Source organism: Peromyscus eremicus, chromosome 4, assembly GCF_949786415.1.
Source record: "Peromyscus eremicus chromosome 4, PerEre_H2_v1, whole genome shotgun sequence".
In the NCBI taxonomy this organism is placed as follows: Eukaryota; Metazoa; Chordata; class Mammalia; order Rodentia; family Cricetidae; genus Peromyscus; species Peromyscus eremicus.
In genome coordinates, this window is record NC_081419.1 from 351,206 (window position 1) to 368,405 (window position 17,200).

A 17,200-nucleotide genomic window follows, 5' to 3' on the forward strand; every position below is an offset into this window, starting at 1 on the left:
AACATTTGAACCAAAGTCAACTTTGTAAAACAGTGAGTTTTCATTGGAGTTAATAATAGGAGTATAGGTAAAAGGTTTCTTACAGAAGCAGGGGTAACTCAAAACAGTACTGTCACCAAGATGGCCACCCCAATCTAGGGAGCTACAAGCTAGGAGCTCTTTGCACAACTTGCAAATAGCTACAGAAGTCCCAGGATCTCCTCTGGGCTGTGAGGCTGGTCAATTTCCTCAGGGGCACTATTTGTTGCTTCTAGACACTGCTACATTCCCTACATTTTCCCTTGGTATTTTCACATCACACTGAATATCATTCACTATGCTTTTTCACATTTATTGATTCAATTGCTGTCTATTTTCCATTACCTTTTTGGTAGCCAGTTCCGCAGCTTCTGCAGCTTGTGATTTCCATCTGTGCATGGTGTTGCTACTTTTCTTGAGTTTCATGTAGATTCTTCATGTTGCTACTGCTATCTTCCATGCATTTTGTCAAGTCCTCTTTCAGAAAGGCATGAATGCTTGTAATCCATATCACTAAACAAAGAGGAAAGATTGTCTCTCTTTGAATGCTTGGCAAAAATAGGCATCCCAAGTTTTATAGTATGTTGTCAATTGAGTGCCTTAAACATGGTTTAATTCTTCCGTTATTTGAAATTTTCTCTTTATTTGTGAGATTGAGATTTGTTATTTATTTTGATGAATGGGGGCACATTTGCATATCCTCTTTGGTCAAATTTGTGCTTTGTTTAGGAAAACATAGCTCTTGGAATATTTTGTTATTCTCTCTCTCTGAAAAATAAAAAATAAAAAACAATGCTCTTTATGAAATCACTCAAAAATAGCAAGAGCATTTCCCTATCTGTCATTTTCTCTTTAATTTGGTCTACCTTTCTAATACAGGATTTTAAGTGTTTACGAGTCTAGTATGTTTTACTTTATATTTTCTTCTTTCATTTATACTTAAAAAATAATTTTAAAATACTGAAAATAGGGTTAGAGGTGGCTCAAGGATTAAGAGCACTTGCTGTTGTTCCTGTAGACCTGGGTTCAGGTCCCAACAACTACATGGAACTGCTCACCACTGTCTGTAACTCCAGTTCCAGGAGATTCAGTGTCGTCTTCTGACCACCATGGATACCCACATGCATGGTGTACACACAGACAAGTATGCACACATGCATAGACAAAAATAAAACATAAATAAAAATAAAAATAATGAAAATATACAAATGTATTTTCTTTACTCTGGGGTGTTTTAAATCACAATAATCATGTAGCACATGATGTAAGGCTGGCTTTTATGTATTCTATCCAGTTCCTTTTGTCTGAAGATGTTTCTTTTGCCAGTACTTTGCTTACTCATTTAATGTGTATTCTATATTTTTTAAAGCTTGTTGGATATTATTTACAAAATTAGACAGTAAACTCCTTTAAGTATTTCTACATTTCAAAGTCTGTTTTATTTTCATGCATTTATTATGTATAAATTGATAAACATTTCTCCAAGTTCCAAAAGTGAGTGTCATAGTCTTCATTCCAACAGCATTGCAATGACAATGCTGTGCCAGTCAGCTTATGTGACAAACACCTGGGAGGAAGAATTCAACTGAATTAGTCTGCATCTCAGTGGCAGGTTCTAGTTCATGGTCAGGGGACTCCATTGCCCTTGGGCCCACGGTGAGGCAGAGTCTCATAGAGGAAGGTCATAGTAGAGAAAGGTGTCTCACCTCCTGGAACTCAGGAGGCAAGGAGAAGAGTAACTGGAAAGGGCCAAAGCTACACACAGTGCCCACAGTGCCCTCTTCCTCCAATGAGGCTCCACCTTCCACAGTTCTGCCAAGTATTCAAAGTTTGAGGCCACCAATAAGCCTTTACTTCAAATGATTTAAGTAGACTAGACCACTGATTAGAGTAGAGCCTTCATGATCAGTTTCTATGTCTGATGAACCCCTGTGGTATACCAAAGGCTGTGCTTGCTCATCTCCTGATCATTGCATCTAATCAAGTTGACAGGATATCATGGAAAACATTGTTCACAGAAAACTCATGATTGGCAGCATTGTGCTTTTCTCAAAGTTTGTTTGTTTGTTTGTTTGTTTACTCTAAATTGTTTCATCCTGTTTTCCAGCTAACAGAGGCATACATGATTTTTTCCTATATGATCTATATTTTCTATCTGGCTCATTCAAATACATTCAGTGTAAACTAAGTTCAAACTGAAGGAAGACATTTCTTTAGGAAATTATTCAAACACCCTCAGCACTCTATCAAGTTTTGCTAGGCCAACTTTCTAGGATTCTACTGTAAAATATCATAGACTAGTAGGTAACTTTAGCATTTAAGCTTTGGTTTGTCATTTAAAAACAAAACCCCCATGAATGTTCTTCTAAATCATTTAAGAGATTAAAAAAATCATTGTATAACAAAATATTATATAACTGTATTTTACTCTACTAAAATGAAATAAATAATGTGAGAAAATTAAATTCTCCTCATTTTTGATAGTGTCTTATTCTATTGTATAACATTTATATATTTAAGTATTTGCTAACTTGCACCACAATTTATTTTAATATACTGGCCACAAAATCCCTAAATCAACTGCAGTAGTGTTGTAGACCAAATGCCTATTGTTATCTTATATTTTAGGTTAGTGGGATGGTTTGGCCATGAACTCAGTACAAGATTTAAGATGGATAACAGTAAGTATATTCAACTTTATCATATGCAATTTTGTTTTGACTTTATTCTAATTTTCAACTGACTTTGTATTCCATGTAATAGACATGCCCCATGGAGAATGCACTTTGAAAATGTCACTGTGGCTTCCAAAATAAGAAATGACATTTCAGTATGTAAGGCTAAGTGTTTATAGATTTAGCATGATTTTGTATTTTATCCCTTTGAAGAGAGATTAAAGGAAGTGAAATCTAGCCTGTGGCTCATGTGGCTTGGTCAGATTCCCGAGTAGGAATGGCCAAAACACAGGCAGGGAAGATGGGGCCATTTGGTGATTGAGGCCAGAGCCAGAGAAACATGAATGTCAATCCCAATTCGCTGCTTAATAGTTTTGTGATAATGCCAGTCATTGTTTGTTCTGTTCCACATATTTAATGTGAACAATGTGGACTTCAGTGTTTGCTTTAAGAGTAAGTTAAACTCAAAATTACAAAGCCAATGGCATTTAACAAGTGTTCCAATTTATTCTTGTTCCAAATATTCCCTTGCTGTGACATTTGCCACATACCAAAGAGTAAGAATCCCTATAAGCAGCTATGTCAATGGGTAGTAAGCTGCCACGCACAAGGGTCACATCTGCCCTCTTCCTTTTTCCCAGGACTGTGCTCTAGTCTTCTACAACACTGGAGGCATCCATTTTCCAATTAAGCATAAATTCAGGGTTTTTTGTATGTGTCCAGATCTTTGGAACTCTTTATATGTCTTTAAATTGGCAGTACCCAGGTCACAGAGTCCTGAAAGACAAGCCTAGTTAAATCAGAAGCCACACTGCTAACCTGTTAGCTTCATGCCAGTCACTTCAACTGAGGTGAGGTTTCTTACCCGTCGAGAGGAGATTTGATTAGGTCAAGAACAGAACTGGCTCTCTTGCTGTGAGACGGAAGCTGTTCTGCTCAGCTTGGTAATGTAGTGCTAATGCAGCCATAGAGGCTCATAGAAGTCACCGACATGGTTGTCCAATAAGCCTTTACTTAAAATGATTTAAAACCATGTAATGGATTGGACTTTGCCTGCTGGTTTTATTTCAGCTAGCCCAAGGCTTGATAAACTTCCAAAGAAATTTAACATTTTTTTCTTAGTTTTAAATGAATTTCTGGCCACACCAATGTAATTAGGTTTAACTTGCATCAGTTCAATGTACTTAATTGAGTTAGGGGGTACAACTTTATTTTCTAGCTCACCACACATAGACAGATTTTTTTTTTAAATCTCCTCTCCTTTTCCTAAGAAATCCATGTGACCTAATAAAACTCCTAGAGCTAAAACCACCTTTGTGAGTCATTTCATTCATCTCTCTGCCTTCAGGTGACTCAGGATCACATGCCTTCACATCTTGATGTTCTCTCTCATGACATGACAATCATAATATTTTTAAAGCATAGAGTAAAAAGGAAACACTGTCTTGGAACCAGGAAGAGAGAGGGTAGGGTTTGGATGATTTTTATCTTCCTGTGAGGGTGCTAGCTGACGGGGCTGAGCCCAAGTCATAGGAATTGCCGTGGAGTGAAAATACATCAGATTTTTCCCTCCATTGAGTTTCTTTTACATAGTTCAGGAATACCATGGAGGGGGGAATATGGTTTTAAGTCTTACTCTTTCAATATTGACTTCTTTATAGTTGTAAGCCCTTCTTTAAAGTATGTTGTAAATAATGATGTTATACTAATTTTTCAGAACTGCAGTTAATCCCTGGGGCCAATGGATTCCGAATTTCCAACCCTCCCATTTTGTTGGTCTGTCCCTTGCACGCTAGTTTAGAGGTAAGAAACCTGGGCTTCTGCCTTCCCACATCCTTCCTGCGTACCTCACCTGGTTGTCATGGGTCCTAAAGAGTTTCTGCTAATCAAAAAGTTCCTGCCATTTTCCAACAAACGATGGAGAAAAGGCAGCATTTCCTACTGGGACAGTGATTATTACTATGACCTTAAATTTGTTTTATTTGTTAATTGTGCCCGACATGGGGAGACATGTCTTTTGCTGTTCTCCTGAGATGTGTGTGGACTTGACAGAGTCAATGTTCACCTTTCCACAAACCAAATGAGCGTGGAACATTGAATTCTAATTTAATTCACTCAAGTAGCTGGTATTTACTGAGGAATTGGCAGGCATTGTTGTGACATCTAGATATCTTGGTACTTCTAGTTCAACAAGCTGAGGAATCACTAAAGTGCCCTATAAAAAAGTAACAGGAGGCTAACTTCATAAGGTAACTGAAGAATTAGGGAAACCATACATAGGGTAAGGTGGCCTCACTAAACCGGGTAGTTATTTTTCTTATTGAGATGTCTACGGCATTGTATCCATGCATAATTTCTAGTATAATCACTCAGTATTTTCTTTTAAATGAATTCATACATTTGTCTACATTGATTTTACACAATATTAATATTTATAAAATCATTTAGGTTTATAGATATGTATGTATACAAAAAGTAGATACAGAAAAATGAACATATCTAGAAACCCAAACTGTTAGTGATATTCTAAATTCATTCAAGTAAATATATTATACATAACTATTACTCATCGAGTAATTAAAATTATATAATTTGGAGCTAGAGAAGAGGCTCATGGGTTAAGAATACTGGCTGTATTTCCACAGGACTTGGGTTTGATTTCAGACACTCACATGACAACTCACAACTGTCTGTAACTCCAGTCCCAGGGAATCCAAGCCCTCTTCTAACCTCTGTGGGCGTCATACACACATGTGGCACATGCATACACATGCATACAGACAAAACACCCCTACTCACAAAATAATACATTTCCAAAGTTATATACATAATATTGATACATATATCAAATGAATACATTTGACTGAAATGTATTAAAAACCATACCTCTTTAAACAAATGCTTAAACAGATACCTCCTAGCCAAATAAAGATTTGTATTTGTTTTTTAATGCCTTTTAAAACCATCTAATTCATGATATTTTAGGAAATCTGTTGTGCAGGAGTTGAGCTTGAAAGGGTTTTTTTTTAATTTTTATTTTTATTTTGCAATACAATTCAGTTCCACACATCAGCCACGGATTCCCCCGTTCTTCCCCCTCGAGAGGGGTTTTAAAGAAATGATATCTCTTCTAAACCAAAAATATAGTAGTTTCTCATTATGGCCACTGGGTGGCAGTATCAAATTCCTGTTTTTGTACATCTTCACCACTAGATAGTGATAATTGTCTTTCTCATTTCATCCTAGTTTAGGAAGCACCTACTCAGTTTGACCACTAGATGGAGCATGTGCTGTTTTCACCTTTTGGAACTGTTTTGTTTTGACAGAAAATAGACCAAATGACAAGATTGTTTTTCGGCCAGTGTAACAGTTTTTAAAGTCTTTTGGAGGACAAGCCTGTTTAGTACTTTGTGTAATGATATTTAGTAGTTGTCTAATAGTATTTAATAACTAGTATCCATGAGGAGAAAACGTGTTTAGCAATTTGAAAACAGCAAGTGTCATCTCAGTTTGCAAGGTTTTAACTGAAGGGCTAAGTATGGAAGCAACCAAGACATACCCTAGGGAGCTAGAGAGTCCTAGTATTTAGCTCATAGCTTCTGATTTCTCTGATCCGTATATTCCAAAATTGTCTTTTTTTTTTTTTTTTTTTTAAGACAAGATAACCTCCAACTCAGCTCTCTCCACCTTTGGAGTGGGGTGATTCTAGCCCCTGGGGCCACACCCAGCCCCACTCACTTTAGCAAACTATCTGCACACAAGGGTGGCAGACTGTCCTTTATCCTACCACTGGTCTACTGTGCTGGATTAGAGCCACCTGCACCAACTTTCCATTCTCAGACTCGAGGACTGACTGATCTTCCCCTTTAAAACCTAGACTTAAACCTACCAAAGAACCTTAGCAGCCGCCTGCAGCAGGACACACAGTCCTTCTGGACTCCAGTTGCTGCCATTCACTACCTAGGCTGTGTTCTGGCCAAATGATCCTTCCCCCTTTTTAGTTTTAATTTTTAGAAATTTTAATTACAATATAATTTTGCCACTTTCTTCCTTTCTCTCCCTCTAGCCCCTCCTCCAATTCACCCCATGCCCCTCCCAAACTTACAGCCTCTTCTTTGATTATTATTGTTGAATATACTACTCAAGCTTTGTTTGGGCTAAAGTGGTTTTGAAATTTCTCCTCCACATTTTAAATGGCAAAGGTTTAAAATCACAAAATAACACACAATTCCCATTCCCATTCTCTGATATACTAATCCCCCTGTATTTCTGAGCCACGTCAGTAAGCATGGGCAAATTAAACTCCTTGGTTTTACTTGTTTATAAGTTTTGTTTGTTTGGTTCTGGGGGAGAGCCAGCCATGCTGTGGAGACAAGAAAGGTGAAGTGTCATGGGGAAGGAAACAACGTAAGAAGGGGGGGGGGGGTTCAACGTGAGAAAGGCTGATCAGTGAGAGAAGAGCAGAGATAGGGAAGGCAAGCTGGGACAGAAAAGGACAAAAGAGATGGGAAGAGAGCGAGAGTGGGAGGGCATGCACCTTACTAAAATATGACCGATATTTAAATGAAAGAACAAATGCTTTAACCAGTTTGTCTTGTCTACCTTCCTTTCAAAACTGTTCTATATACTTGAAAAACAACTGGAGGATTCTACACTTAAAGATCAACTGGACAGGGACAGAGAGATGTCTCAGCGTGTAAGGCGCTTGCTGCACAAACCAGGTGACCTGTGTAGATAAAGGTGGAAGGAGAGAACGGAAGTGGCAATGTTGTTCTCCAACCTCCACATGTGCACCACAGCACGCACGCCCCCACCCAATGCTTACGTACATCTTTAAAAAATACATCACTTATGACTTTGTGTGCAACTACATTTGCTCAGCTGATATTGTTAAAGTATCTCCTGTCATCAGTTTCGAACTGCCACTTCCTGTCCACTGCTGGGTAGTAGTCATTCACACCACCACTTAAAATACACTGTGGCTGAGCAGGAAGAGAAGGAGACTGGGAAGAAGCCCACACTCCATTCCACACCAGACACTATGGATGACCTCGAACAAGCACAGCTGCTCCTGAGTATATTGCTCCATTTTTGTAATGAAGATGTTTGGAGCAGAGAATTTCAGAAGTTTCTACAGTCTTCTGACCACTGAGTTGCAATTTTTATGTATTTTATACTTAATGTTCATATTTTTATATATCAGTAAGTGTACAATTTCTACATCTGCTCAATATATAAATTTATTGTTATGGTATAAGCTACAATAACTATTCAAAAACACAAGCTAAGTATTCAGGTTGACTGCAGGGTGATGAAGCCCAAGACAGCAGCAAGGACAAATGCGAGGTGCTTCTTCACAAGGCTTCGGGATCCAAGTTTGAAAATTTAATAGAAGCCAGGTAGGCTTCGTGGCTCACTCCTTATGTCCCAGCACTCAGGAGGCAGAGGCAGAGACAGGTGAATGAATATCTGTGAGCTCCAGGCCCACCAGGGCTGCATAGGAAGACCCTGTCTCAAAAAAAATGAATAAAGAAGGAAGAAATGAGAGAAAGAAAGGAGAAAGAAAGGGAAGGGAATGCAGGAAAAAAGAGAAATAAAAGGAAAATAAAAAAGAATTTAAGAGAAAAAAATCCGAACAATGGAATACTCAGCATTCTACATGGTTTTACTCCTTGAAGGATCTAACCTTCTACCTTGAGAGTCTAGCCTTCTTCCTTGAGGGTCTAACCTTCTACCTTGAAGATCAAACCTCACCCTAGCTTGAAGATCTAACCTTCCTAGTCTTATGTTCATTTTACACAGTAACAACAAAATAAAGCAAATAGAGAAACCTGCCAAGAATTCTTTTAAAAGCTATAAGATTTTAAAATTGTATTTTTCTTTCTTTTTTGTTGTTTGTTTATTTGTTTTGAGACAGGGTTTCTTTGTATAGCTTTGGCTGTCCTAGAACTAACTCTGTAGACCAGGCTGGCCTTGAACTTGCAGAAATCTTCCTGCTTGTGCCTATCCAAGTGCTGGGATTAAAGGCGTTCACCACCACCGCCAGGTAAAATTGTATTTTTCAACTTCCTCTTTAAAAAAATTTCTTTTTTGATTCTTGAACGAATGAAGTAAAAAAAAAAAAAAAAGCAACAAGGAAAGCAGGCACATGTTACATTTCCCTAACTCCCATCAACTCATCTTTGGGTTCTTTGGTTTTTGTTTTGTTTTGTTTTGTTTTTCCAGGCTGAGGATGAAGCCCCTTGGACTTTAGGCAAGCATTCCAGCACTGAGCCCATCCGCAGCTCTCTTCAATGCAGGACTTCAGAACCTACTTCTCAGCTCTGTGAGGACACTATAGGAAGGCTCAGGCTATGTTGTGGTTTGAATGTGGTCCCCACAGATTTGGGTATTTGAGTGTCTGGTCCCCAGCTCAAGAAACCATCTTAAAAGGAGGTGGAGTTCTGCTGGAGGAAGCTGAACATAAGGGCAGGCCTTGGAATTTTATAGTGTGTCCCAACTTCCAGTCTGCCCTGTTCCTGAAGGTGGACACAGTGTGACTAGAACTGTTAGCAGGCATAAACTCTTCCTTGTTCACATTGCTTATTGTCAGGTCACAGGTAACAGGAACTGTGACTAGAAAGACCACAGCCACTCTTGCTGTGGCTGTAAAGTGGGAAAATAATTTTATATTTATTTTTCTGTGGAAGAGTAAACCATTTTGTAATATAAAAGATAAAATGGGTTGACATTGAACACAAAGATGTTTTAGTTATAAAAGAAATCAGTAAAAGCAAATGCCTCATCTTTTTTAAGAACACAAGAAATGCTAGCTAATAGTCTCCAAGAGATTCTTTTACCTGTTGATATAAATGAATTATTAAAAGTGGACAACTTGCTCTCCCTATGCATGGGGTCTTCATTCATGGCGTCATATTCAGGGGAAAACATTCTCCTCACACAGACCTGTGTTTTCCTTGTCATTATATCCAGATGATACAGTGTTTACAAGTAGCTCCACAGCAGTTGTGCTGTGTTAGCAGGATCCTTAAGTATTATAGTGTGTGAGAGGATGTGTGATGATCACATGAAAGTCCAATGCTATTATATTTATGGAATTTGGTTGTCAAGGATTTGGATACTTGTAAGAGTTCCGGAAGCAGATGGAAAGGAGCAACTGTATTTTACACATTACCCTATGTGCATATTTGGGGGCCAGTAACTGAACCAGAAAATTTTATATAATAGTTTACTAAACAAAATATTTTTAGAATATTATAATATCCAAAGAGAAACTTGAGCTAATGTATCTCATAGTCTTGTTTCAAACACTTACGAGCCATGCCTTGCCAATCTGCTCCTACCCTTCAAGGACTATGCTGACCTAAATCCTGACTGGCTTCTCAGAAGCTCCAGCCCGCCAACATCTTGTTTTGCACAAGGTAATGAAACTTCCAGCAGCTTGGACCTAATGTCCTGAAGCTAGTGATGTTGACACCTGATCTCTACAAAGACACCAGCACCTTCCTACACCTGCCTCTGCCCGCAGCTGCTTCGGTGTGCAGCTGCCTCTGCCTGGAACAGGTGCATTCACTCCTCAAACATATTTCCCTTCAGCAGTTTCCCGGCCTTAGGCACAGACAGAAGATCTAGAGTAACCATCAGTCTCTGCCTGCGGCTGGATCTTCGCTGACTCCCAATCCTAGCAAATCCATACTTCATACACTGTAGATCCAGAGAAATCTTTGCTTACTGTTTCAAGTCTGATTAGAATGCCTTCTCACACATGCTGTTTATGTCTTGATAAAACCCAGATACCACTAAATGACACCACCCATATTTGTTCTTGATATTTTGGCTCATGTTATAGCAAAGGACATTAAATGGCATGCCATATACATCATGCTGTTAACATTTCCCCCAGTTCTTACATGGAGGATACATTTTTAAACAAGACAGAAAAGCATGTCTGTTATGGCCCATAACATTACTACACCAATCACTGTAAACCCTTGTCACTCATTGTGATAGGCCCATCAGACAGCAAATGACAGTATTTTACACAAGTACTAGAGTTTTGCAAGGAAAGGAGCAGTGGAAGGTGGTGGTGACTAAACTCCTCAGCAACAATAAGTATTTATGCCACATTATTAGCTTCCCTGAGAAAATCAGCTTCATAATTTAACTTTTAACAATATAAGCTGGGTGGTGGTGAATCACACCTTTAATCCGAGCACTCAGGAGGCAGGGGCAGCTGGATCTCTGAGTTCAAGGACAGCCTGGTCTACAGAGCAAGTTCCAGCACAGCCAGAGCTAGACAGAAAAACCCTGTCTCAGAAAACAAACGAACAACAACAAAACAGTACTGACTTGGGAAAATGTAGTGATCACCAAGACACTGTGGACAATACCAGGAACCTCATTTACAAATATATTTGTCTTGTTTTGAGTGGTCTGTGGACCAAACTACAGACAACAGTTGAATGGTCTGAAGCAAAAATATTCTCCTCTTGCAAACATTGTTTAAATGGCATTTTGCATATATTTTCTGTCATGGAAGCTTTACCTAATGATAAAGCATTAAAAGATAGCATGTTTCCATGGAGAGAAGATGTTCTAAAATGTGTTTTTTTTAATAGATCAAAAATTGGAATTTCCTTTTTTCTGTGTGATTTACATTTAACTTTCGCTTCTCTTTGACGCAGAAGCCACTGCTAATCTGATTGTTATTCTCAGCTCTTTCAGAAAGCAACTATGACAGGGCTGAGGAGAAAATCCATTCTGCTGACAGGCTATCTGGAATACATGCTCAAACAATACCACAGCAAAGAGAACACAGAAAACAAGGGGCCCGTTGTGAACATCATCACCCCGTCCAGAGCAGAGGACCGAGGCTGCCAGTTAACACTGACCTTTTCCATTTCCAGGAAAGGCGTTTTTGAGGAACTCGAAAAAAGAGGAGTCGTTGTGAGTATATGATCAGTTTCTGTCTTGCACTGAACCACAGTTTCTCTTTGGGCTCCAATTTGGGATGAGTATTGTGTTCCTCAGTTCACCCTTTATTACATATCATTCCCATTAGCCAGTCAGGATAAGTCAAACACCAACTCAGCACTCAGCACTCCGCTGAGGGATAGCCAGAAGGGCCCTCTGTTGTTTCTGATCAAATGGAATACACGACAAATCCCGCTTTTGAAAAATAGTCTTGGCCGGGCGGTGGTGGCGCACGCCTTTAATCCCAGCACTTGGGAGGCAGAGCCAGGTGGATCTCTGTGAGTTCGAGGCCAGCCTGGGCTACCAAGTGAGTTCCAGGAAAGGCGCAAAGCTACATAGAGAAACCCTGTCTCGAAAAACCAAAAAAAAAAAAAAAGAAAAGAAAAGAAAAGAAAAATAGTCTTACATTATTTCCTCAGTTTTTTAAAGATTTATTTATTTATTATATATACAATGTTCTGTCTGCATATATGCCTACACCCCAGAAGAAGGAACCAGATCTCATCATAGATGGATGTGAGCCACCATGTGGTTGCTGGGAATTGAACTCAGGACCTCCGGAAGAGCAGACAGTGCTCTTAAACTCTGAGACATCTCTCCAGCCCATTTCTTCAGTTTTTTGACAGCTAAGCAGAGATATATTTCATCAGACTCGGTGAAGACAAAATTTTCACCAGTTTTGGCTTGTACATGATGCAAGTTACAGGGTTAAAGGTAACCCTTTTATATTTTATTGAAAGAAATAAAGCTAATCACCCTCACTTGGTTGATTAAACTAAATTAATCTCATTTTGGCACTTCAATCAAAAACAATGTGGTGACATTTCTGAGGAATGGGAACGAGACAAAGAATATTGACTCTTGCTTAAACCCTGTGTTTAGGTGGCCTTCTTAGCCTTTTGGGAAGAACTGACACATATTATTGAGGTAGTTGCAAGAAAAAAGGTGTATGAGTTGGGCTGCATTCCACTCATTAGTACTCACACCTTTAGAAAGTTACCCTGCCTCAGAGCTCATGTTATAGTAACAGCATTGCAAACCAAGCTGAGGCCCTCCCAAGCTCTGTGCTCTCAGGAAATCCATGCTCCTTTGGCTTGAGATTTCCCATATTTATTCTGAGTTTAATAACACTACAAAGAGTCATTATAGAAATTAAACAAGATAGCATACCCAGACTATATTAACTGATGTCTATAATCGACATTCCTTAAAGTTGGCCATGGTCATAACTAGGCCAGGTAAAATTATTTGTTCCTACTACCAAACACATCAACAGTCCCAGGGACATATAGACAAGTCCTCTCTCCATGGTCAGGGATTAGAGACTTAAATAAAGCTCCTAAAATCTCACCAAGGCACTTGTACATTTACATTGGTCCCAGAGATCCATCTGATCTGGGGCTTACCCTCTGGAAAGCAGGTTATAGGATCCACTTTAAGAGATAACGCTCAGTGTCTTCAGAAACATAATTTGGACATTCACATGAGAACCCACTGTTGGTGTCATTATTAAGAGCAAAGTTTAGACTAACAGAGACATAGAGTTTTACTTACAGTGACAGAAAAAAATTGCTCATATATTGTGTTATAGGGAAGTCACGGTCTATGGAATCTTATCATGTAAGTAGAATTTCTGTGTGTGGATATTGCTTAGATGATGGCTTTATGTTTTTTCTCTCCAGTGTGACAAGCGAGAACCAGATGGTATCCGTGTGGCCCCCGTTCCTCTCTATAATTCTTTCCATGATGTTTATAAGTTCGTCAGACTGCTCACTGCCATACTTGACTCTTCAGAAACTAGCCATGTTTTCTAGAATCACTCAAGCAAATCTCATTTCACTACTATTGAATTCCAGTCATTAAAAAATATCTAGAACTTGATTGCCTAGAATTGGTAATAATTATATAAACTTAGATAAAATTTGATATCTGTTTTAATGACGGTGTTGTTGGGGAATGTAGTGTCTCTGAGACTAGACAGTCAGACATGACATGACATGACTCCAGCCTGTAGGTCACTGTCTTGATCACTTGTATATTCCATGGTCACTGAAAGATTTTCTGTTTAATTTGTGATTGAACTGACAGCTTTATAATGTCTGAGGACTTCTTGCATCCTCATTGGAAGTGTTACTTTAATTTTGATGTAAAAAAGTTTTTCTTTTAAAACTTGTAATAATCTTGAATTGTAAATCTTGTAAAAACTTGAATAATCTAAAATATGTATGATCATATGATATTTCACCAAATTCCAGGAAAAGAAAACCCATTTTCTATGCTGTTACAATCGTGTGTGTGTGTGTGTGTGTGTGTGTGTGTGTGTGTGTGTGTGTGTGTACCCATGTAAATTCACATACATGAGGGATGATGGTGAGAGTGCTTAGGCTACATGCTCATGTGAAGCCAGAGGTCAACACTGGGTATCTTCCTCAATCACTGTCCACTTAATTTTTAAAATTTTTATTCATGTATTTTATGCATATGAGTGTTTTGCTTGCATATATGTCTGTCCATCATGTACATGCTGTGTCTACTGCAGCTAGAATAGGGTGTCAGATCACCTGGGACTGGAGTTACAGCCATTTGTGAGCCACTGTGTGGGTGCTGAGAATCGAACCCAGGTCCTCTGGAAGATCAGCCAGTGCTCTGGTCCTCTATCTCCCCAGCCCGTCCATCTCATATTTTGATATAGGTTTCCTCACCAAACCTGGAGCTCACTCCTTCAGCTAGCTGACCAGTGAGTCTTCGGGGTTTCTCTGTCTCTGCCCCCTCTCATTAGTCCTGGGATATAGATGTATGCTGCTACACATAGATTTTACATGGGTTCTGGAATCTGAACACTGGTCCTAATGTTTGTGCATCAAGCACTTCAACCACCAAGCATTCCCCAGACATCACATTGTTATTTTAACGTTCTTTTATATTTGTTCTTTGTGTCTTTCACATCATGCATCTCTATCTCATTCATTTCCCCATCCCTCTGTATCCGCCCTCTGCCCTTGCAGCACCCCCCTCCAAAATAAAACAAAATAAAATTTAAAAGAAATCAGTCTCATCATGGAAGCGGTAGTGTCACACACTGAGTCATGCAGTAAACCCTTTTACCCATATATCTTTACTTGCAAATGTTCATTGCAAAGAGTTGTTGGTCTGGTTCGAGGCCTCTGGTTTCTGCTACACTATCAATGCTGGACCCTCACTGGGACTCCTCTTGGGTATCCTCTTGTTGGCTTGTGTCATGGAGATCCTGCAGCTTTGAGTCTGCAGGACCAGTCCCTTCACATGCTCCAGCAGGTAGCAGATGGGATGGATGTTGGGCTGAGCCAACTCATAACTCTTGTTCAGGGCCTAGGTAGTTGCAAGGTTGATAGACCTACCAGGTCTCCCTTGTCCTCACCACCAGGTTGAGCTCTCCAGTGTTGCCCTGGCTAGTTTACCCCTTACAGCAATGAGCAAGGGGTGGGGCCAGTTCTCCTGCTTTCATGTCCCCAGGGTCAGTTTTCCCACACCTACACCTTCAGGGACAGGTCTACTATGTTGCCCAGGTGTTAATGGGGAGGAGGGTATGCCATCTCTCCTCTGCCCATGCTGCCACATAACAGGTGATTAATGGGGACTGCTCTCCCATGCTCACAACCTCAGGGCTGGCTTACCCACACCTCTGCCAATGGGATTGGCTCTATTGTGCTGCCCAGGGGAGTCAGCGGCTGGTAAGGGGGAGGGTCAGCTCCCTCACCCACCAGAGGTGGCAGGGGTAAAGGGGAAATGGCATCTTTCTCTTGCCCTCACCACCACATGGCAGACAAGGGGGAGGGGTGGCTAGCTATCCCACTCTCACACCCTCAGGGCTACCCCACCTGAGCCTCTGCCACCAGAGTCAGCTCTACTGTGCTGCCCAGGCCAGGAACAGGGCCCACTTTTCCAAACACTGAAGCTGGTAAAAGGAAAGGTCAGCTCTTTTGTCTGTAACAGGTGGTGAGGGGTGAGGGGTGAGGGGGGCATCTCTCCCCGACCCTCACCACCATATGAGAGAAGAGTTGTGGGGACAACAATCCCACTCTCACAACCTCAGGGCTAGCTCATCTACACCTCCACCAACAGAGTTGGCTCTAATATGTTGCCCAGGCGAGGTGCAGGGCCTGTTTTCCCGAGTGTTGCAGCTGGTAAAGGGGTCGGTCAGCTCCCTAACAAGCTGGAGGAGGTAGGGGTGGGGGGCATCTTTCCCTCTCCCCACCACCACACACCAGATGAAGGAGGCGGTACCAACTATGCCCCTCTCACATCCTCAGAGCTCAGCCATCGCTTTTGATGCTACTACTAATATGTATTTATTGGCAAAGTATTCTAAATTTGCATGTATAAACAGCAAGATATGATGATTGCAACATGATTAGTAGTACTAATTTGATAAACTTGAATTAAATAAACTAGGTCAAACAACTACTTTTGATGCAGTAAATAATAAGATGTGAGACTAATATCCAACAGCTACCAACACACACAACACTCTTGTTTACTAAGCAGTTCGATTCCATGTGTTCACTCATATCTTGATTAATGCAACAAAGCTCTCCACTACATTATCTTACCTGCATTGATGGAATGGCCCTCAGGACACTGAACCTCATACATGCATGGCCTCCTATATGGGATAGTTTTTGAGTTTCACAGTGGTCAACAAAACAGACACAGTTTCCGTTTCCAAGGAACATAGATCCATGGAGTTCAGCCCATTAATCCTGGAAAAAATAAAAAAAAAATACTTAATTACAACTGGCAGCTGTTGTACCCAGAGTCCCCAAAAGACCACCAGAGACTGAATCCGATGCAAAAGCAAAGAGTCTTTGTATTGCAAGTTAACTCAGGACTCTCCATCCGTCTGATGCAGCAGCAGAGCAGGAGAGACCCTGAGTAGCAATGGGGCAGGATTTTTAAAGCAAGGGGAGACTGGGGTCTACAGACTAGATATGGTCAGACAGACTCAGGATTGGTTTATGTGTGTGACAATCATGCTAGTAACTTTTAATTGGCTAGGGTTAGTTGGGGGCTACAGTTAACCATTTTGAGGCAGGCCTGGACAAGTCCCAGGCTTTGTCTTTGAGCTACCATGGAGGCTGGGAGGCCTAGCATGTACTGACTGTGGAGGCTGCTCAGTGGCCCAGGCTCTGTCCTTGACTCATGCACGTAGCTCTAAGTTGGTGAGGGCTCCCAGACAGTAAACAATTGGCTGAACCTTGAGTGGTCAGAGTATGTACAGAAAGGGAGCTACTGCAAAGGCTATGACTTTTGTTCATGGCCCTCCCAGAAACTGCTTGCTCAAGTCTGAGGAAACTGAACTTGAAGCCTGATCCCTGAGAGAAGAATGAGCAGCCTTTTATGGCGTCTGTCTGATCCTTTCAGTGACATCTGTTGATGATGTCCTAGGTAGTTCTCTGTTGCTGGCATAAATATTGTGCTGGCTAGTGTTTTGTCAATTGGACACAAGCTAGAGTCATTTGTGAAGAGAGAACCTCAACTGAGAAAATGCCTACACC

General features: G+C 40.4%; 1 protein-coding gene and 1 long non-coding RNA gene across 2 annotated transcripts; one reads left to right on the forward strand and one right to left on the reverse strand.

Moving 5' to 3' along the window:
- Positions 1 to 315: 315 nt before the first annotated feature.
- Positions 316 to 16,336, reverse strand: LOC131908827 (uncharacterized). Its single transcript, XR_009378675.1, has 2 exons — positions 16,256 to 16,336; positions 316 to 531 (listed from the first exon to the last, which is right to left on the reverse strand). It is a non-coding gene; the product is annotated as an uncharacterized LOC131908827 (long non-coding RNA).
- Positions 11,447 to 13,516, forward strand: LOC131908824 (kynureninase-like). The gene is made up of 2 exons (XM_059259851.1): positions 11,447 to 11,639; positions 13,349 to 13,516. Exons 1-2 carry the CDS (start codon positions 11,478 to 11,480, stop codon positions 13,478 to 13,480), a joined length of 294 nt encoding a protein of 97 aa, XP_059115834.1. The 5' UTR covers positions 11,447 to 11,477; the 3' UTR covers positions 13,481 to 13,516.
- Positions 16,337 to 17,200: the final 864 nt, after the last annotated feature.